Source organism: Suricata suricatta, chromosome 11 (assembly GCF_006229205.1).
Source record: "Suricata suricatta isolate VVHF042 chromosome 11, meerkat_22Aug2017_6uvM2_HiC, whole genome shotgun sequence".
Classification (NCBI taxonomy): Eukaryota; Metazoa; Chordata; class Mammalia; order Carnivora; family Herpestidae; genus Suricata; species Suricata suricatta.
This window is the reverse complement of record NC_043710.1, coordinates 66,478,360-66,500,774: the sequence shown is the minus strand read 5'-3', so window position 1 is coordinate 66,500,774 and position 22,415 is coordinate 66,478,360. Positions and strand designations below refer to the sequence as shown.

At 35.9% G+C, this 22,415-nt stretch overlaps 1 protein-coding gene across 1 annotated transcript in view; it reads right to left on the bottom strand.

Annotated features, from left to right (window-relative positions):
• Positions 1-270: 270 nt before the first annotated feature.
• Positions 271-22,415, bottom strand: part of HIKESHI (heat shock protein nuclear import factor hikeshi) — a 33,505-nt gene continuing 11,360 nt past the window's right edge. The window contains exons 2-4 of the mRNA XM_029956873.1: positions 9,106-9,257; positions 1,289-1,407; positions 271-351 (exon numbers count right to left, since the gene is read on the bottom strand). Coding sequence (XP_029812733.1) covers positions 297-351; positions 1,289-1,407; positions 9,106-9,257 — 326 coding nt within the window. The 3' untranslated portion in view covers positions 271-296. The remainder of the gene's footprint in view (positions 352-1,288; positions 1,408-9,105; positions 9,258-22,415) is intronic.

The window sequence follows — 22,415 nt, the reverse complement described above, 5'->3', positions numbered from 1 at the left end:
GATATAGTTGACTTTAACTACTCTAGCAAACCGCTATAAAAATAAATGAAAAATTATAAATGCAATGGCATTTGGCATACTGAATATTTTAAGCTTAAGGGATAAAACTCATTAATGAGGACATACTTTCTTTTTTCCATGTTTTTAATTTTTTATAGCGATTATAATTAAGCTGCAGTCAATACGCAGTTTTTAAACTTAGTGTCATGATCCTTTTGACTTCACACTTTCAATGGAGACATTTCTCTTCAAAACATGACAAATGTCAGAATCCATTAAAAATTATTTTATTCAAATTATGTTTTCCAAAAGAGAGGGTTCTGTGCTAGTCGTCTTTGAAAGTTTTCATACCTACAAAAGAAAAACATATTTACAAAAAAATTAAGATCTTTCATAACCTACCAAATGACTTATTACAAAGCAAACAACTTCAGATGTCACTTCTAAAAAGCTGAGATAAAAAAGCTAAAAAATTAATCTGGAAGTTTAATTATTCTTATAAAAGGACACCAAACATTGTGAGTTAAGTATGACTGGCTTGTATCGGAGAGCACAAATCATAGTAAATTTTATGAAATTTTTATCTTCTGCAAATCTGACAGCTTGAAGGCACCTAAGCAAAAAAAAAAAAAAAAAAAAAAAAAAAAAATCGAACTCCTCCTCCCTCATTTCATAGATGAGTAGAGAAGAAGAAGAATTTACTCAAGGTCACAGACCTACATTTTAACAAACTTCAAACCTCATACCTTCCATGGCTACCCATGCTATACCATGCTACCACTGCTCAACAAATTCCCCTTATGCATCCCACCACTGGAATATTCAAAGTGAAAAGAATAACTATAAAACAGAAATATGAGAAAGCTGAGAAATAAATTTGGTTAATCATTAAGTATAGGATGCAGAATAAGCCACCCTGATGCCTTATACATCTCTACGTTAGACCAAGAGTTTCTGAACTTATGAAAACTCTTTGCTTTGTATTTCAAGACTCCTGAATGGTTACTTGTCATTTAAAATATTTTAAAATTTACAATCCTTAATAGTGGTCCCTAAGTATAGGCAATTGTATTTTCCTGACGTGGCTACTATATAATAGAATATTTAGGGTAAGAACCTTCCTTGATATGAACTTCAGAGTATCCTTTTTCATGGCATGCCAATGTTAATATATGCTGATGTCCACAATAAAAGAATGTTTAAATGTCAAAGAAGAAATATGTTCACAGACAAAAAGTATATATGACTACTAGAAGCCTTAATAATAGAGATACAAAATTTCTCATACCATTTCAGAACCACATTTGCTGGAATGAACATTTCAGACGGACTTGGTGTCATCTGGGCCTGAGACACAGCAAATGATGAAGCAAAATTGTAGAAATTGTCCAACATCTTTTGTGTGAACTGCAAGTTAATAATGAATAGATTAATGAATTATACTAAACATTCTGCTTAGACCTTAATATTTTTAATTTAAAATGCCTTTGCAGTAACTTGGTTTTAAGGACTGTGAGTTAAAGAAAGTTATAAAATAACACTGTGGCACAAAATCCTAACTACCTGCCTTTAGTACTTTCTTTATATCTTTTTAACTATTTTAATTTCCTAACATATTCATTTGAGGGGGAAAAAAATGCTTTTCCTTCAAAATATCTTTTAACTCTACCTCTACATATGCTGTGGCCCCTTCCTCAAATCCCACCCTCCTCAAATCAAGTAACTTTTTCATATCTAAAATAGTAACCATCTCTAAGAAGACTTTTTCTTGCCAGAAAGATAAAAGCTTAAATATAATGAGGAAATACCTTATTAGTTTTATCTTTTTGCCTAATAATATGAAAGCTAATATAATCCAAGAGGCTACCATTAAGTTACTTGAACTAATATCCAGAGTTCGGTAAAATCGCTCAATAAAATATCAGTATCAGGGGGTGCCTGGTGGGCTCAGTTGGTTAAGTGTCCAACTTCAGCTCAGGTCATGATCTCACAGTTTGTGAGTTCAAGCTCCACATGGGGCTCTGGGATGACAGCTCAGAGCCTAGAGCAGGTCTCAGATTCTGTGTCTCTCTCTCTCTCGCTCTCTGCCCCTCCCCGACTCATGCTCTGTGTCTGTCTCTCTCTCTCTCTAAACTAATAAACATTACAAGTATTTTTCAAATAAAATATCAATTATCAGGAAGAAGAAAACAACAGCAAACCTCCACACTAGCAACAAAAATTTAAAATGTAACTTTAAAAGCTGCAATGCAGAATAGACACAGTCTGTACCTACCCAGGAAAACAGCTAAGAGAAGCTGATAAAACTTTGGTGCAAGATACTTCAAGACTGTCTTGAGAGACAGAAAAGAAACCAGATGAAAACACCTACACACCATGTTCAGTGGGAAGATACAACTCGTGCATAGAAGGGAAGACGTAATATAATGGCAGCAATTCTCCCCAAATCAAACCTATAAATCCAATGTTATTTCGAACAACATCCAATAAATTTTTCATGAAACTCAATAAGCTGATACTAAAATTATTATGTAGTATATCTAAGCTTACTTTGGTGAGTAGGAGGAGGAGTTTGACCTACCAGGTATTAAGACTTTTACTGGCAAAGGGACAGGCAAATGGACCAATTGGAATAGAAGAGTGAGACCAGTAACAAACCTAAGCATATGTGACCATGTGATAATATAACAAAGATGCTATTAACTCAGAGTTAAATTAAAAAAAAGATTAGCTTTCAATTAATGAGGTTAGGACACCTATTTTTCCTAAAAGGAAAAATGGAATTTAGATCCCTTCCCATACCACATAATTCAACACAAACATAATTCAAAAAGTAAAAGGTTAAAGCTTTAATAACTATAAGATAAGAACATAACACCTTCACACATTAGGACAGTAAAAACTTCTCAAATACAAAAAAGATCATAAAAAGATATGATTATCAACACAAAAATATAATGTTTGCATGCAAAAGATACCAAAAACAATACTAAAAGACAAGCAACATGCTAGGAGAAAAACTTACAGCATATAGAACAAAGAATTATTACCCAGAATACATAAAGACCTCTTATCAAAAAGCAAAAAGCTAAAATTAAAAACTGCCAAATAATACAACAGAAAATTGGGCAAAGTATATAAAGCATCAATTGCTATTAAAAATGTATATACATACATATTTGTTTTTAATAGCAATTGACAGTTTATATAGCAATATATACACATATATAGCAATATATATACACATACATATATATATAATGTGTGTGTATAGATACATAAATATATATAGATATATATATATAGTGAGAGAGATAGGCACTGGGTGGATCAGTCAGGCGAGCATCTGACTCTTGGTTTCATTTTAGGTCAGGTCATGATTCCAGGATTGTGGGACTAAGCCGTGCAATGAGCTCCATGCTAAGCGCACAGCCTGCAGGGCACCTGGATGGCTCAGTCAGTTAGCATCGGACTCTTGATTTCTGCTCAAGTCATGATCTCATGGTTATAAGATGAGCCCCACATCGAGCTTCTCACTGAGCATGGAAGCTGTTTAAGATTCCCTCTCTCCCTCTCCCCATTCCCTGATTGCGGGCACTCTCTTTCTCAAAAACAAAAATGAAACCAAAACGAATGCAGGTCAAAATGAGAAAAGATGCTCAACTTCACCAGTAATCAGGAAATGCATATCAAAACAATAATGGTATTCAAATTTCACCCATCAGTTTGGCATGAATAACTCTCATTCATACAACTGCATACTATACAATAATTAAAATAAACTAGATTTACTCCATGTATCAACACAGATAAATCTTAAAAATAATGTTGAATGAACAATGGCCAAGTTGCAGAAATTTGCAGAGCATATCATTTACATTCATTTTAAAAATATACAAAAGGGTAATCAATAAGAAAGAAAAAGAGAAAACAAAAAGAAAGGACTATAACACAGAAGAGAAATAAAAGGATTTTCTCCAATAATGCTTAAAGAAAACAAAACTTTGACTTTAGTTAAGCAACAGACCCAGAGAATAATCAGTCCACAGAAGAACACAAAAGGGAGTTCTGAGAAGGATATTACCAAAACAAATTTAAAAACTGCTTTTTATAAATATACTGAGTAGGAATTTACACTTGGCAGAGTTTGGGCATAAACTGGACCTAGAAAGAGAAATCCATACAAAGGAAAAATGCATTTTATTAACCAAGAGAAATAAAAAGTTATACAAGAAAGAAAATGTAATCATAGTATGTTGCCTCCATTCTAAAAAACATGTAGTGATCATGATATTGAAAACTCTGAATATTAATTTAATAAAAATCAGTACTAAAATGGTTGGGGGTGGTGCCTGGGTGACTCAGTCAGTATGGCATATGACTCCTGATCTTAGGGTTGTGAATTTGAGCCCCACATTGGGTGTAAATCTTGGGGCACCTTTGTGATGCAGGTAAGCATCTCATCCTGATTTTGGCTCAGGAGATCAAGCCCCACATCAGACTCCATGCATGGAACCTGCTTGTAATTCTCACTGTCCCTCTCCACCCCATTCATGCACACTGTCTCCTAAAAATAAAATCTTAAAAAAAGACAAGGTGGGAATGGGCACCTGGGTGGCTCAGTTGGTTGAGTGACCGACTGTGGCTCAGATCATGATCTCAAAGTTCATAAATATGAGCTCCACATCGGGCTCTACACTGCCAGCTGCTACAGATTCTCTCCCTCCCTCTCTCTCCCCTCCCTGTTTGCACACTCTCTCTTTTCCAAAAATAAAAGAAATAAACGTTAAAAAAAAAAAAGGTGGAGAGAAAAGAAATCTCTGTATGCTGGGGAATAGAGGAGTGAGAGAGCTAAATCACATTAGATATTGGTTAAGTCGATGTTAAACACATACAACAGACAAATTGCTTAGGACCAGACTAAGCGGAGACAGAGGGCAAGATGTCAGAGGAGAAGGAACCCGGAAGCACAGAGAGGGAGGGGAGGGAGCCCCCTCTGGGGAGAGACAAAGAGAAAATAGTGGCTGGTTCAATATGCACATATTGATCAAAGTGATACATCACATTAACAAAAGAAAAGATAAAAACCATATGATCCTGTCAATACATGCAGAAAAAGCATTTGACATTATACACCATCCTTTCTTTTCCTTTTTCTTTTTTTTGGGGGGGATTTTTCTTTCTTTCTTTCTTTCTTTATTTTTAAATAGTTTATTGTCAAATTGGTTTCCATATAACACCCAGAGCTCTTGCCCACAAGTGCCCTCCTCCATCATCATCACCTCTTTTTCCCCTCCCCCTTCAACCCTCAGTTCATTTTCAGTATTCAATACTGTTTCAGGTTTTGCGTCCCTCTCTCTCCCCAACTCTTTCCCTCTTCCCCTCCCCCTGGTCCTCCATTAGATTTCTCTTGTTCTCCTGTTAGACCTATGAGTGCAAACATATGGTATCTGTCCTTCTCTGCCTGACTTATTTCACTTAGCATAACACCCTCAAGGTCCATCCACTTTCCTACAAATGGCCATATTTCATTCTTTCTCATTGCCATGTAGTACTTCTTTGTATATATATACATCTTCTTGATCCACTCATCAGGTGATGGACATTTAGGCTCTTTCCATGATTTGGCTATTGTTGACAGTGCTGCTATGAACATTGGGCTACATGTGCCCCTATGCATCAGCACTTCTATATCCCTTGGATAAATCCCTAGCAGTAATATTGGTGGGTCATAGGGGAGTTCTATTGATAGTTTTTTGAGAAACCTCCACACTGTTTTCTAGAGCGGCCGTACCAGTTTACATTCCCACCAACAATGTAGGAGGGTGCCCATCTCTCCACACCCTCACCAGCATCTATAGTCTCCTTATTTGTTCATTTCAGCCACTCTTACTGGCATGAGGTGGTATCTCAGTGTGGTTTTGATTTGTATTTCCCTGATGATGAGTGATGGTGAGCATCATTTCATGTGTCTGTCTGTTGCCCATCTGGATGTCCTCTTTAGAGAAGTGTCTGTTTATGTCTTCTGCCCATTTCTTCACTGGGTTGTTTTTCGAGTGTGGAGTTTGGGGAGTTCCTTGTAGATTTTGGGTACTAGCCCTTTACAGCATCCTTTCTTAAAAAAAACCCTGAGAAAGTTGGGATAGAAGGAACTTACTTAAAGATCATAAAAGCCGTTTATGAAAAGCCCACAGCTAATATCATCCTCAGTGAGGAAAACCTGAGAGCTTTCCCCCTGAGATCAGGAACACAATAGGGATGCCCACTCTCACCACTGTTGTTTAATATAGTGCTGGAAGGCCTAGCATCAGCAATCAGACAACAAAAGGAAATAAAAGGCATCAGAATTGGCAAAGAAGAAGTCAAACTTTCAATTTTCGTGGATGACATGATCTTCTACATGGAAAACCTGACCGACTCCACCAGAAGCCTACTAGAACTGATCCATGAATTCAGCAAAGTCGAAGGTTACAAAATCAATGTACAGAAATCGGCTGCAATTTTATACACCAATAACGAAGCAACAGAAAGAGAAATCAAGAAACTGATCCCATTCATAATTGCATAAAAAACCATAAAATGCCTAGGAAGAAATATAACCAAAGATGTAAAAGATCTGTATGATGAGAACTATGGTAAACTTATTAAGGAAATTGAAGAAGGCACAAAGAAATGGAAAAACATTCCATGCTCATGGATCAAAAGAATAAACTTTGTTAAAATGTCAATATTATGCAAAACGATCTACACATTCAATGCAATTCCAATCAAAATGGCACCAGCATTCTTCTCAAAGCTAGAAAAAACTATCCTCAAATTCGTATGGAACCACAAAAAACCCCAAATAGCCAAAGTTATATTGAAGAAGAAAACCAAAACGGGAGGCATCACAATGCCAGACTTTAGCCTCTATTACAAAGCTGTCATCATCAAGACAGTATGTTAACTGGCACGTGCGCACACACACACACACACCCCACATAGACCAATGGAATAGAATACAGAACCCAGAATTGGACCCACAAGTGTACGGTCAATTAATCTTTGACAACCAGGAAAGAGTATCCAATGGAAAAAAGACAGCCTCTTTAACAGATGGTGCTGGGAGAACTGGACTGCAACATGCAAAGTATGAAACTGGACCACTTTCTTACACCATACACAAAAGTAAACTCAAAATGGATGAAGGACCTGAATGTAAGAAAGGAAACCATCAAAACCCTTGAGGAGAAAGTAGGAAACAACCTCCTTGACCTCAACTGCAGCAATACTCAACACATCCCCAAAGGCAAGGGAATCAAGAGCAAAAATGAACTCTTGGGACCTCATCAAGATAAAAAGCTTCTGCACAGCAATGGAAACTATCAAGAAAACTAACAGGCAACCGACAGAATGGGAAAAGATAGTTGCAAATGACATATCAGATTAAGGGCTAGTATCCAAAATCTATAAGGAACTCACCAAACTCCATACCTGAAAAACAATTAATCCAATAAAGAAATGGGCAGAAGACACTTCTCCAAAGAGGACATCCAGATGGCCAACAGACAGACACATGAAATGATGCTCACCATCACTCATCATCAAGGAAACACAAATCAAAACCACACTGAGATACACCTCATGCCAGTCAGAGTGGCTGAACAAATAAGGAGACTACAGATGCTGGTGAGGGTGTGGAGAGACGGGGATCCTCCTACACTATTAATGGGAATGGAAACTGGAGCAGCCGCTCTGGAAAACAGTGTGGAGGTTCCTCAAAAAATTAATAGAACTCCCCTATGACCCATAAATAGCACTGCTAGGGATTTACCCAAGGGATACAGAAGTGCTGATGCATAGGGGCACCTGTACCCCAATGTTCATAGCAGCACTGTCAACAATAGCCAAATCATGGATAGAGCCTAAATGCCCATCACCTGATGAGTGGATCAAGAAGATGTATATATACACAATGGAATATTACATGGCAATGAGAAAGAATGAAATCTGGCCATTCATAGCAATGTGTATAGAACTTGAGGGTGTCATGCTAAGTGAAATTAAGTCAGGTAGAGGACAGATACCATATGTTTTCACTAATAAGTGGAACAGGAGAATCTTAATAGAGGACCATGGAGGAGGTAGAGGGGGAATATAATTGGGGAGAGGGAGAGAGGTAAACCATGAGAAACTCTTGAATACTGAGAACAAACTGAGGGCTGATAGGGGAGAGGAAGAGGGGAAGAGGGGTCATGGGCATGGAGGAGGACACTTGTGGGGAGGAGCACTGGGTGTTATATGGAAACCAACTTGACAGTAAACTATAAAAGAAAAAAAATTTTTAAAGAACAGATTAAGCAAGTTTTTTCTGACACATGGAAGTAAATACAGAAAGACATCAGTCAAAAAAAAAATATGAGAGGGAGACTGAAGGTTGAAAGTGAATGCTTTTAAGGACCAGAAAAAGAGCAAAATGTAGTATAACCAAGGACAACAGTCTTGCATGTAAAACTATGTGACATTTAAGCCATGTACGTGTACTATTAATAAAAACTAAATGAAGGGGCACCTGGGAGGCTCAGTCGGTAAAACGTCCGACTTCAGCTCAGGTCATGATCTCACGGTTTGTGAGTTCAAGCCCCGCATCAGGCTTGCTGCTGTCAGAGAGGAGTCTGCTTCGGATCCTCTGTCCCTCTCTCTCTCCGTACCTCTCCCACACGTGCTCTCTCAAAAATAAACATTAAAAAAAAAAAGTCAATCATCATGGAATTATGTCAGTTTAAGCTCCTTGAAGAAAAGAATCTTGCTTATAAAATTCACAACTATACACCTATAACCTAGTATACTAACTGTGGGAGGGGAAAAAAGTTAATATTGAATCCCATTTTTAAATTGCTTTGAGCTATTTTATCATGATAAAAACAGTTCTCATCAAAGCATTTACAAATTTAAGGTACCTACAGAAGAAAACAGATGAGTTTAAATTATCCACAGAAGCCAATAACTTATGTCATAGCTATTTACCTTCATTCTTACATGTTTTCTACCATGAAGCTAATTTTTAAAGTACAGAATTGGTTTTTTAAATTTTTTTAGAAAATAATGAAATGTGCATTTCATTACCTGAGTGAATGAGTCAACTGATGACACAGCAGCATTGCCTACTGGAGTCTGTTGAGCCAAACTGTCCAGTAATTCAACTGAAATTCCAATCTGAGCAACAGATGGAGTTCGGGCAATTTTCATGGCTCCAAAAGGGTGTTGGCTTCCTTCTCCTGAAAGAAATTAATATGTACCACAAAATTCAAGTCTAATTTGTAGCCAAATTCCTTTGTAAATATGTGAAAAACCTCTGACATACATGCACTACAAAGTTGTTAAATGAAAGTTTTCTCTTTTCACATAAATGTAAAAGGCTAGTTTTTACCACTCTAACAAAGAAAACTAGGATTTTCCCCACTAGATAAAAGATGTTACTTCTCTAAAACTTATTAAAACTACTGCAGCTAAAAGTGAAAAGTAACAGAATGAGAAAAATAAATAAGCATCAAGTACATAAAAAAATTCTCAATGCTAACTCCAAGGGAATGATATTTTTTAAGATTTTTAAAGTTAGTTTTAACATTTTCTTATCATTTCACTAAAGAAAGATATTAAATTACCATTATTATTGATAAATGACATGGTATATTTTACTAAAGGTCATGGATCATTCTCACTTAACACCCGGTGATGTTATCAAACAAGCAAAGCTTGTTAATGGAAGAAGCTTATTAATGGAAAATACCCAATAATTTTTTCCCTTTATAAATCAAGGTATCACTAAGTATACCTCTGAGCCTGTAAGTGCCATCTAACTTACATGTGGAAAGCATAGGCCGATTTTAATCCACATACGAAATAATCAGAAGAGCTGGTCCGAAGGGGAAAAAAAATCATACGATAGATTTTTGGATTATCTGCTGTTTTTAGACAACCATAAAATGTTTCATCAAATATTGAAGAACAAAAATCTGGAGCAACACACATTCCTAATAACTAGAACATTCATTAAAAACACCAAAACTCTTCTTAAATTTTCAAGCATATGAACACTTATAATGTATTTTTGTTATATAAAAATACACACACACACTTCTCACTAAGTATGACTAGTTTAAGATAATTTCAGTAGTTTGAAATTGCCACATATGTATGAATTTTCCAGGTTTCTGTATTTGTGGTCAGAGAACATACTTTGTATGATTTCAATTTTTAAACACATCAAGGCTTGTTTTGTGGCCTAATATTTGGCCTATCAAAAGACTACTCCATGTGCACTTAAGAATGGACCAAGGGGAGGGGAAGAGGGAAGAAGAGTTGGGGAGAGAGAGGGATGCAAAACTTGAGAGACTACTGAATGCTGAAAATGAACTGAGGGCTTCAGGGGAAGCGAGAGGGGGAAAAAGAGGTGGTGGTGATGGAGGAGGGCACTTATGGGGAAGAGCACTGGGTGTTGTACGGAAACCAATTTGACAATAAACTATTTTTAAAAAATAAAATAGTTTATATAGTTTAAAAAATATAAAATAAAAATATATTTTAAAAGTTAATAAAAAAAAGAATGTGTGTTCTGCTATTGTTGGGTAGAATGCCTTAGAAGTCTGTTAGGTATAGGTGGTTTAGAGTGTTCATGTCTTCTATTTCCTTGATGATCTTCTGTCTAGTCATTCTACACATTACTAAAGTAGGGTTCTGAAATTTCCAACCTTCATTAAACTATCTTCTTTCTTCAATCCTGCCATATTTTGCTTCATATATCTTGAGGTTCTGTTGTTAGGTGCAAACTAGTTTATAGCTGTTAATACCATTCCGATAGACTGACCCCTTTATCATTATAGAATGTCCTTCTTTTTTTCATACATCTATTTAGTCTGATTTCAGCCCAGCCACTCAAGCTCTCTTTTAGTTACTGTTTGCATGTTTAGTTACTGATGCATTTTTCATCCTGTCCTTTCATCCCCTTTGTGTCTGAATCAATAGCTGATCATGTTTTTTCATTTATTCTGAAAACCCCTGCCTTTTAACTAAAGAATTTAATCCCACTATTGTACCATATTAATTCTATCATTTCTTTTACTATAAACTTTTTCCAACTATACCATTTTTCTTTTACTATACCATTTTTCCAATTTAGTGGTTGCACACCTTAATTTATAACAACTCAGTTTGGATTAATACCAATTTAATTTCAGTAGGCCACAAAAACATCACTCCTATATAATTTCTGTATGTTTTGTCATAAATTACTTCTTTATAAATAGCATGCCCAAAAACACGGGTTTATAATTTCTGCTTTATGCAGTGGTCTTTTATATCAAATGGGGGGGAAGGAATTATAAACAAAATGTACACTACTGATTTTTATAATTACCTATGTAGTTACCTTTACCTGTTTTTTCCTTCATGTGAATGCATATTAATGTCTCCTGCCCTCTCCTTTCAGCCTGAAGGAGACTCCAGTATTTCTTGCAGGCTAAGTCTTTAAGCATTGACTCTCTTGTTTTGTTTTGTTTTTTAATCTGAGAATGTCTTCATCTCTCCTTCATTTCTGATGGATAGTTTTGATAGAGAATTCTTTAGAGTTTTTCTTTCAGTGCTTTCTCTCATCCTAATGTCTTTAGACTCCATTATTTCTGGTAAGAAACCAACTGTTAGTCTAAGAATTCTTTTTATTTAAGGAGTTGATTCTCTTGCCACTTTCAAGATTCTCTTTCTTTGACAATCTCATTTATGATAGATTGTGGTACGGAATTTATCCTACTTGGCGTTTACTGAACTTCTTAAGTGTGTGTTTTTCATAAATTTACAGTTTTAGGGCATTATTTCTTCAAATATTCTTTCCTCCCCTTCTCTCTCCTCCTTTCACAACTCCTATTATGCATATGTTGGTACACTTGATGGTATCCATAAGTTTCAAAGACTGCTCTTTTTTCTTCTTTCTGCTCTTCAAACAAGGTATTTCAAATGATCTCTCTTGGAAGTTCACGGATGCCTTCTTTGGCCTATTCAAATCTATTGAAACCACCCAGTGACCTCTGCATTTACTACTGTTACTTTTCAGGTCCATCATTTATGTTAAGCTCCTTTTGATAACTTCTCTATTGATATTTGATGGCATTCATTCTCCTGGCTCTTTAACTTTCAGTAAGTCCAAGGTCAATAGCTTCCTAGGGAGTTTCCATTCATTTCTTCTCTGAAAGGGCCTTACTTTATTTCTTTGCATGCTTCATAAAACTTTTTAATGAAAACTGGATGTCAAATATTATAATGTGGCAAATCTAAAAATCGGATGTTTCCCCTCCTTTGGGAAATATACTATTATATATACAGTTAATATATACTGTTTCCTTAATGACTTTCCTGAACCAATACTGTTAAGTCTGTATTTTTTATCATGTGTGACCACTGTCATCTCTGTTCTATAAGCTTAGTGGTCAACCAGCAATTGGAAAGACATTTCCTTAAAAGCCTAGAACCCCTAAATTCTCCGAGTCTTTGCAAATGGGCTCTGTGTGTTGGGACATCCCTTTAATACTAACCAGGTGGTTTACAACTCTGCCTAAGCCCTCACTTCCTGCCCATGCAGAGCCCCAAAGTCAGAAGAACAAATGTAGGACTATCTTAGTTTCTGTCTGAGCATGTGCACAGCCCTGACTGTATATGGTCTTTGAGATTTCCAAAAATTTCCAGGTCCAAGACCTCAAAGCCCTTCTTCCCCAAAATATCTTATTCCCAGCCTTTCCTTTCAAGCTTCTTGGTCCATCTGTTTTTGCTCCAATTGTTGTCAGTGCCTCAGGCAGCAGTGACAAAAGCAAATATTTTTGACAAACACTCCCAACGTTGTCACTTCAGTGATACTTCAGGAAAGTCTTTTCAATTAATCTTAAGGGAACCACCAGACAAACCAAATTACAGTCAACCCTTGAGCAACATAGGTTTGAACTATGAATCCATTCGTACAGATTTTTTTTATAGTACAATACTGCAAATGTACTTTCCTTATGACTTTAATATTTTTTCTAACTTATTATATATACAGTATATGTAACACATACACAAAATACATGTTACTCGACTTTAATGTTATGAGTAAGGCTTCCAGTGAACAGTAGGCTATTAGCAGTTATATTTTGGGGGAGTCAAAAGTTATATGCAGATTTTCAACTGCACAGGAGGTAGATGCCCCAACCCCCATGTTGTTCAAGGGTCAACTGTTATTATAATATATTGTGAATGAGGTCTATTCAGCTCTCTCTGGTACCGGTACCAGTACCAAGAACATGGGCTATTATTTTCAAGGCTACCACTGAACTGAGGAACAGGGGATGGGTCCAATATAAGTTAAGATGCCACAAAGCCTGCTATTCTTATCTAGATTCAGTGGTTTTCTTGATTAAATGTTCTCCTGGTTACTACAAACTTTTGGTTAGTTTCCACCAGAGTTCTGAAAAAGATTCTGACAGTTTTTGCCAATTTTTGTTGCTGTTGTTGCTTTTATGGAGAGATGGGCTTTTGAGGTTCTTTTGAAGTTTTAATGGTTTTAAACCTAGAATTATGCTAAGTCCAAAAAATGTACTGCTATTTGTCTGCTTAACAGGTTCCAAAGACCTCAATCAAGAAAACCTCAGGGGCACCTGGGTAGCTCAGTCGGTTAAGCCTCCGACTTCGGCTCAGATCTCACATTAGTGGGTTCGAGCCCCGCGTCGGGCTCTGTGCTGACAACTAGCTCAGAGCCTGGGGCCTGCTTCCAGTTCTGTGTCTCCTTCTCTCTCTGTCCCTCCCCCTCTATCTCTGTCTCTCTCTGTATCAAAAATAAATAAAATAACATTAAAAAAAAAGAAAGAACACCTCAGGTTGCCTTAGTTTTAACTACTCAGGGACTGATCTGCCCAAGCAGAAAGCCTTGTCATCTCTAACCTCCTCTTTTATTACATGCAAGCTGCTGGCAAATTACTAAGTATCTCTAATGCTCACAAAAACGCCTGCACTGTAGGTTGATCACCATTTTACCTGAAATCCCCTCTAAAGTTAACTTGTCAAGATTACACAGCTAGTAACTAGGATTCAAAACAGCTCTATCAAATTCTATAAAGTTGATACTCATTCTAGTTCATTATCCCACCTGTTTATACCGATCTCCATGAAATGAACTCTTTCACTAATTTTTACTCATTACTTAGTTTACAATACACCATTCAAGAAAGCAAGTCAAGAAATGTCAGGAAGTAAAAGGTTCCCTTGCATTTTGGCTCACTAGCTCTATTTCATGTGAATAGACTAATCGGATCATCCTGAATTCATGTTGTACTTTCTAATCCCCTTGACAAGTTCAACCCATTTTTAAAACAAAAAATAGAATAAATTTAAAAGTTTTTTCCTGGCAACTGAACTAAGTGAAATTAGAGGAGACCATGTTATGTCATGTGCAGAGAAAGCCAAAGTAAGGACATAAAAATATGGCAAGCCCAAAAGGAGCAGAATTAGAAAGAAACTCAAATGATGATTTATCATAAATTTTAAAAACATTTCTTAAAAATTCCTCTTGGGTGCTAAGCCTTTTGTCACAGTTATTTTTCATGTCACTGTCATGACAAAGAAAGGCTAAGCAACTGTGCCAGATTAAAGACTGCAGACAATCAAATGCAATGCACGATACTAATTGGATCCAAGATGAAGGCAATAATGCCTGTTACTAAAGGCATTATTAAGAAAATTGGTAAGACTCTAATGTATACTCTGTATTAGACAAGAGTATTGTATTAATCTTAAGTTTGCTGAATTTGATAGTTATACTATGATTACATAAGAGAATATCTTTGTATTCTGATATACTTAGGAGTAAAGGGGGATAATATCTACAACTTATTCTCAAAAGTTTCAGGAAAAAAAAATACATATATGTACACACACGTATATAGATCTCCAGAGAATGATATATAAAATGTAGCAAAACTGACGAATGTTGGGAGAAGAACGTAAGAAATTCTTTATACTATTCCTGTCATTTTTCTCTAATTTTAAAGTTATTTCAAAATAAAGTTGTTTTAAATCCCTAACCCAAAAAAGAATTTTTAAATACCAGAACAGATACTTTTAGGGTTTCATTTCCAACTAATACTACCTCATTGTAGGGCCAAAATTTAAAAAAAAAAAAAAAAAAGGGGAAGAAGGTAAAACCCCACTACAAGGTGCCAAATTTACTTCAAAGGCCTTTTTTCAAATAAGAGCATTCTACAAAGCTCTACTCCATTCATTTTTTAATTCATATAAATATATAATCCCTCTTCTTTATACTATAGGTGATTTGAACAAGTGTTTCTTATTCTTCCATTAAGTACAATTACGTATTAAAGTGCCACCAACACAGTAAAAAATATTTGTAAAGTTCCACGTATATTTTTATCACATCTGACCTAATGTGCTACTCCCCCTCCACCTGCTCTTCCTATCTTGGCCTCTTCTGTTTCCCACCCTCCACATAATTCTCCACTGCAGATGTCGCTGAAATGCTCTCTGACTGAGGCACTGAACCATTTCCTCACTGTCCTGTGAAACACTTTACAAATAGTTAACCTACAGAGAAAAGGAAGGTTTGAAGTTGAACTCTGTGTGCATGAAAGAATATGTGGATGTGGCTTAAGCAAACTCTTCAAATAAGTATATGAACTCCTCAAATACTTACCTTTGACAGACACATGCATATGTAAGTATGCATAAATTCACATAATATAAGATCTTTCAGTTACCTATTTTTAGTAAGAGAAACTTCTACCTTCCAAATTTAGAATCAAAATGTTAAGCCTTTTTTTAAAAGATATTGTACTTATGCTCCTTATATATTATGAACCAAACTTTCTTAAAGTTAACATTACACCTCATTACTCATAGTTGTTACAGGTTTTAACAGATATTTAAGTTATTATAAATGGACACCTGCACTTAGTTGACCTACTATATGAATGCTGAGTTTTATTAATCATCTTACAGTTTAATGATACTAGATAATACTTACAAAATTCAGGTAAGATAATTTAAGAAAAAAATTTCAAAAAGCACTGTGAGATCTGACAATAGTAATACAAAACTAGAAAAAAAGTTAAGTATATGTGGAAAATGGACTTCTAGCTACAGATACTTTCTATGTTAATAAAAGGACACATCAAAAAAATAAAAATAAAAACCGCCTATCTCCCAAAAGACTTCAAGAAAATTAAAGATGCAGCCCATTGAAAAATTCCCAGTACAACCTGGACTTGATCATGAAATGGTTCTTCGACCAAACCAAAGGCGAGTAAATAATCCTTTTGCCTCTGGTATTCAACTCTGAAAGCTATGAAAATTCTGAATTCTGAGGATGTAGAATATTTACTACAGACCTTTAGGCTTCAATTATCCAGATCTGACTCTCTCACCTACTACTTAAGAGTTGCAATACTGGGACATCCAGGTGACTCAGTCAGCTGAGCATCTGACTCTTGATTTGGGCATGGGTCATGATGACCCCGAAGGTCATATGATTGAGTCCCACATTGGGCTCCATGCTCAGGGTGGATTCTCTCTCCCTTTCTCTGTCTCCCTCTGCTCCTCCCCCCATTTGCGTGCTCTCTCTCTCTAAAAAACTAAGATTAAATTAAATTAAAATAAAACAGAGCTGCAATGTTCAACTGTGGTATGAAAATGATAAAAATAGGATATAAATATCTTTAATTCAAAATAAGTTACCAAAATGTAATTATTGCCATATTGTTTTTGTCATTGTATTCAGAAATTCACTGAGTGGGCTGACATAGAAAGGAAAGCTGGAGATGAGGCTCTATGAAATGACAAGATCCAGTTTCATAGTTATCAAATATAGGTGTTTATAAATATTAATTTATAGTACACTGTGAAAAATTAACAATGCATATTATAATCCCTAGAGGAAGAACTAAAAATCTAATAACCTTTGCAAAATACCAACAAAAGAAATATGGATTTAAAAAAAAATCTAAAAGGCGGCCCCAAAAGACCCAAAGAATAAGGTAAAAATGTAAACCTAGCATATCTATAATGCTAAATATTAACGGACTAAGCATTTCATTTAAAAGGTAGAGATTGTAAGAACAAGTTTTCAAAAAGCAGCACTTAACTAAATACTGTTTACAAGAGGCACCTGGGTGGCTCAGTTGGTTGAGCATCCCACTCTTGATTTCAGCTCAGGTCATGATCCCAAGGTCATGGGATCTAGCTCCAAGTCAGGCTCCATGCTGAGAATGGAGCCAGCTTAAGATGCTCTCTCCCTCTGCCCCCGACATCTCTCTCTCCAGTAAAAAAAAAAAAAAAAAAAAAAAAAAAAAAAAAAAAGTAAAAACACAGAAAAAATACAGAATGTCAACACTAACCATCAGAAAGCCAAAAAAGCTATATAAATTTTAGACAAAGGCAACTTCAGATAGGAGCATTACCAGACATAAAGGACATTTCATATAAATGAAAGGGACAATTCGTCAATCGTATACACTTATAAAACAGGAAGAGAGAACATCTGTTATGCATTTTATTTCTTTTTCTGGCCTCACTACTCTCTTTACTACCTGTATCCAACATGATGCTCAAAGGCCTGGGCAATGCACTAGGCAATAAAAAGAAATAAAAGGAATCACATTAGGAAAGAAGTAAAAAGACTTTTTCAAAGACATTATGATTGTCTACACAGAAAATCCTAGGCAGCTACTAGAATAAAGGCGTTTAACAAGATAGTCAATATATGCTACCCTTTCCTTCATTCTTTAGGGTACAAATATACAAAAATCAGTTGTGTGATAATATGAAATGCTGTTGAGTGAGGAGCAACAGGAACTCTCGATCCTTGCTGGTGGGAATACAAACACACACAGCCACTTTGGAAGACAGTTTGGCTGCTTCTTACAAAATTAAAATACTCTTACTATAAGATCCAACAATCACACTCCTTGGTATTTACCCAAAGGAGATAAAAATTTATGTACACACAAAAATCTATGCATGGATGTTTAGAACAGCTTTATTCCTAAGTGCAAAAACTTGAAACCAACCAAGATGTCCCTGATTAGGTAAATGGATAAACTGTGGCACATCCAGACAATAGATTATTATTCAACACTAAAAAGAAAGGAGCTATGGAGTGAAAGAACTCATTCTGAAAAGGTTACATACTATATGATGTCAAATACATGACATACTGGAAAAGGCAAAACCAGGAAGACAATAAAAAGTCAGTGGCTGTCCAAGATTCAGGGCCAGGGTTAAATGTGGGATGGGTGAGATGAATATGTAGATTTTTAGGACACTGAAAATACTGTGTAATATTTTAACTATAGATACATGTCATGAAACATTTATCCAAACAAACAAAATGTACTAGTGTGAACCCTAAGATAAACTGGACTTTGAGTGATTATGATGTGTCAGTGTAGGTTTATCCTTGGTAAAAACAAAACCAAACCATTCTGGTGAATGATGTTGATAATGAGGGTGGCTATGCCTGTGTGGGAACAAGGATATGCAGGAAATCTGTATGTCTTCTCTCAATTTTGTTGTAAACCTAAAACTGCTCTAAAAAATAATAAAGTCTTTTAAAAAACTCAGTTGTACCTCCCTAGATAGCAATAAAACAACTGAAAATGTAAAGGATGTTCAGACTTATGAAAAAGCCAAAATGTCCAATAAGGAATTGGTAAACCAAACCATAACTTATCAACAAAATGCAGTACTATACTATCACTTAAAAAATGTAGGAAAAAAAAAAAGAACCACATCCTCTACATCCGTGTTTCTGAAAGCCTTTTAATCCATGTCATCTTATTGCTTTATTTCTTCTTATTTATGGATTTTTTCTTAGGTAGGCTTCACACTCAGGTCAGAACCCAACTTGGAGCTTTAACAACCTTGAGATCAAGACCTGAGCTGAGATCAAGAGTTGACACTTAACCAATTGAGCCACCCGAGCCCCCTTTATCCCTTTAAATAAAAAGCTCATCTTTGATCTCATCAATCTTTCTAAATCTCAAGATTTTCATCAGGAAAAGTAAGAAGTAGATTAAATTTTTAGGCCTGCCATGCTAATATCCCATGATTTACTCTGTTATTATACTTGGCAAGGATATGCTCTGTTAGTTTTTTTTATGTAGTACCAAGTACACTATACCTTTATTACGACTTTCTAAACACTGCCATGAAAATCATGATCCATTATCCATATTCAGTACCCTTTCTCCAGGCTTCCTATACCATTTGTTTTAAAGGCCATTTTACTCCAGGAATTCAGTTCCAACTTCTAGGAGTTTCTTCTATAGAAATACAGTGCTAGAAAATATGTACAAAGATATGTATAAGAATATTTTACTGTAACATTGGTAGTAAAACAATTTAAAACAATGGAAACAACCCAAATTTCCATCAATGGAAATTGTTTAAGTAAATTACGGTAGTACCATACAACATTCAACAGTTTCAAAGAGGTAGATCTATACCTAATACCCCAAAATTAACAGACTCTATTCTTTGAGCAAAATATTGTAACTTCTCAGAAATCCAATCTCTTAAAAACCAGACACTGATAATTGCCCCTGTTAATGATTAAATATTTCATACACGTGAAAGCCTAGCACAAGGCACTGTACAAGCAGATATTCAATATATGGTACCCTTTCCATCATCCTTCAATCATTATATAATCCTCCTAACTGGTATCTCTTGTTCTAATCTCAACAGATTCTCCAAGACATTCCAGACAATAATTTTCCTAAAATATCAGTTTCAAAAGTATCACTCTCAGGACACCTGGGTGCCTCATTCGGTAAAGCATCTGACTCTTGGTTTCAGCTCAAGTCATTATCTCAGGGTTGTGAGATAGAGCCCTACTGGGTTCCACACTGTGTGAAGCATGCTTAAAATTCTCCCTCTTTCTACCCTTCCCCATCCTGTGTGCATGCTCTCTCTCAAAAAAATAAAATTAGAGGGCCTGGGTGGCTCAGTTGGTTAAGTGTCAAACTTCGGCTCAGGTCATGATCTCATGGCTCATGGATTCGAGTTCCACATGAGGCTCTGCTCTAACAGCACAGAGCCTGCTTCAGAACCTGTCTCCTCTCTCTGCCCATCCCCTGCTCACATGGTCTCTCTCTCAAAAATAAACATTTAAAAAATAAATAAAAAGTAAAACTAAATAAAATAAAAAGTATCACTCTCTTGCTCACTTACCTAACCAGAAAAAATTGAAACCTGTGTAGCTTGACCATCATACAACAGCTCCACTTTACCTTTAAAACCTTACCCCAATGATACCTCTCAAACAGGAGTCGATTATGCCACCCTTAAAAGTCTGCCACCTGACATCTGAAGGTGCAGTGCATATTACTACCTATATGACTTTGATCATTTCCAAATGCAATTCTCATCCTCCCACTGCCACCCTATCCAAACCTATTCATACTTCAAACACAAACTCAGTCTCATCTTCCACAAAGCCATTTTAAATTATCTCAGCTTACTAATTTGTTTCCTCTGAACACTGCCTTGGAGTGATTTTAATATTCACACATACACACTGAGTTCCTAACTGACAGCAGTAATCAACTTGACACACACATGCTAAGAGTGAAGTAGATTTTCATTAATTAGTTGAGCAATGAGATATACAACAAAGTCTAAACTACCTAAGCAGGAACTTTTCTCTTCTGCAATTTGTTAGTAAATGCCTTAAGTAATTCCTAGTATATTTCCCAAGATTTCACAGTGTAAATAGACAACTTGAAAATCATGGTATAAAATTATTGACTAATAGATTCTTTATGCTATACTTTTCATCTTCATGACCTATTTTATAACTGGAAGTTATATCTCTTAATTCCCTTTATCCATTTTGTCCATCCCTCCACCCACCTCCTGTCTTGTGACCACCAGTGTGTTCTCTATATTTAAGAATATGTTGGGGCTTCTGTGTGGCTCAGTCGGTTAAGCATCTGACTGCAGCTCAGGTTATGATCTCACAGTTCATGAGTTCGAGCCCCGCATCAGGCTCTATGTTGACAGTTCAGTGCCTGGAGCCTCTTCGGATTCTGTGTCTCCTTCACTCTCTGCCCCTCTCCCCACTCATGCTCTGTCTCTCACTCTCTCTCTCTCTCTCAAATATTAATAAACAATTTTTTAAAAAGAATCTGTTTTGTATGTTCAGTTGAGTGTTCTTTTAAGATTCCACATATAAGTGAAATCATATGATATTTGTCTTTCTCAGTCTTATTTCACTAAGCATAACACCCACTAGGTCCATCCATATTATTGCAAATGGCAAGACCTCATTCTTTATATTGCTATATTTTATAGCTGAGTATTACTCCACTGTGTGTGTGCATGCACACAGACACAACTTTATCCATTTGTCTACTGATGGACACATGGGTTACTTCCATATGAAGCTTCCAGATGAAAGGTACAGCATAGAGAATATATAGTCAGTAATGTAGCAACAATGTATGGTAACAGATAGTAACCATACTTATCTTGGTGAGACTGAGTATTGTGTAGAACTGTCAAATCAGTATTTATACACCTAAAATTAGTATAATATTAAATAAAAAGAAAAAAAAATACAAGACAGTCCCTGAAGAAAAAGGAAGTGAGAGCCATGGTGTGAAATAGGAAACAAAAAGAGCAGCAGCTATCTCAAGCCTGGACATCTACACAGCTAGAAGGGGAAAGCGGCAAACAATAAATCAACCTCTAACATGAGCGAAGAGCCTTGATTAGTCAGGGTCTACTTCATTTGATGTTCTGCTATGGTTTGTATTTGGTGTTTGGTTTCTGCTCACCAGAGGGCTTCTGTTCACAACCTGAAATATTTTATTCAGTTAGAGTTGCTAATAGAGGTAGAAAACATGATTCAAGAGATAGAAGGAGGTGCCAAAAAGGAGGCTTCATAGAAAACATAACACTAGGAAATGCTTTTGAGTTTGTATCGCACATATACAGCCAATAGTTCACTGGAACCTCAAAGCAATATATGGAGATAGGAAAAGAAAATCAGGGTGTAACAAAAGACCTATAGTACTGATAGAGATCTACTTTTAATGTAAGTTCCATAAAACAAGTCCTAATTTTGTTACTATTCCCTCGTATGTGCCAATTTGAGTTGGCATACACTTCCTACTCAAAAGAATCTCTTTATAAAGAGAAGAATCTTTTTATACAGAACTCCCAGTATTTCATAGTTTTTACTAATTTTTTGGTTAAATATCTCTTTCACATTATAAAGACCAAGACAGCATCTAAAGACAAAATTATAAGAGACTCATGTAAAAAAAAAACTTCCCTTATTCTCTAATTCTCCAACCAGCAAATCATATCTCCTAAGCTTGGGCCTTTTTTTTTTTTTTTTT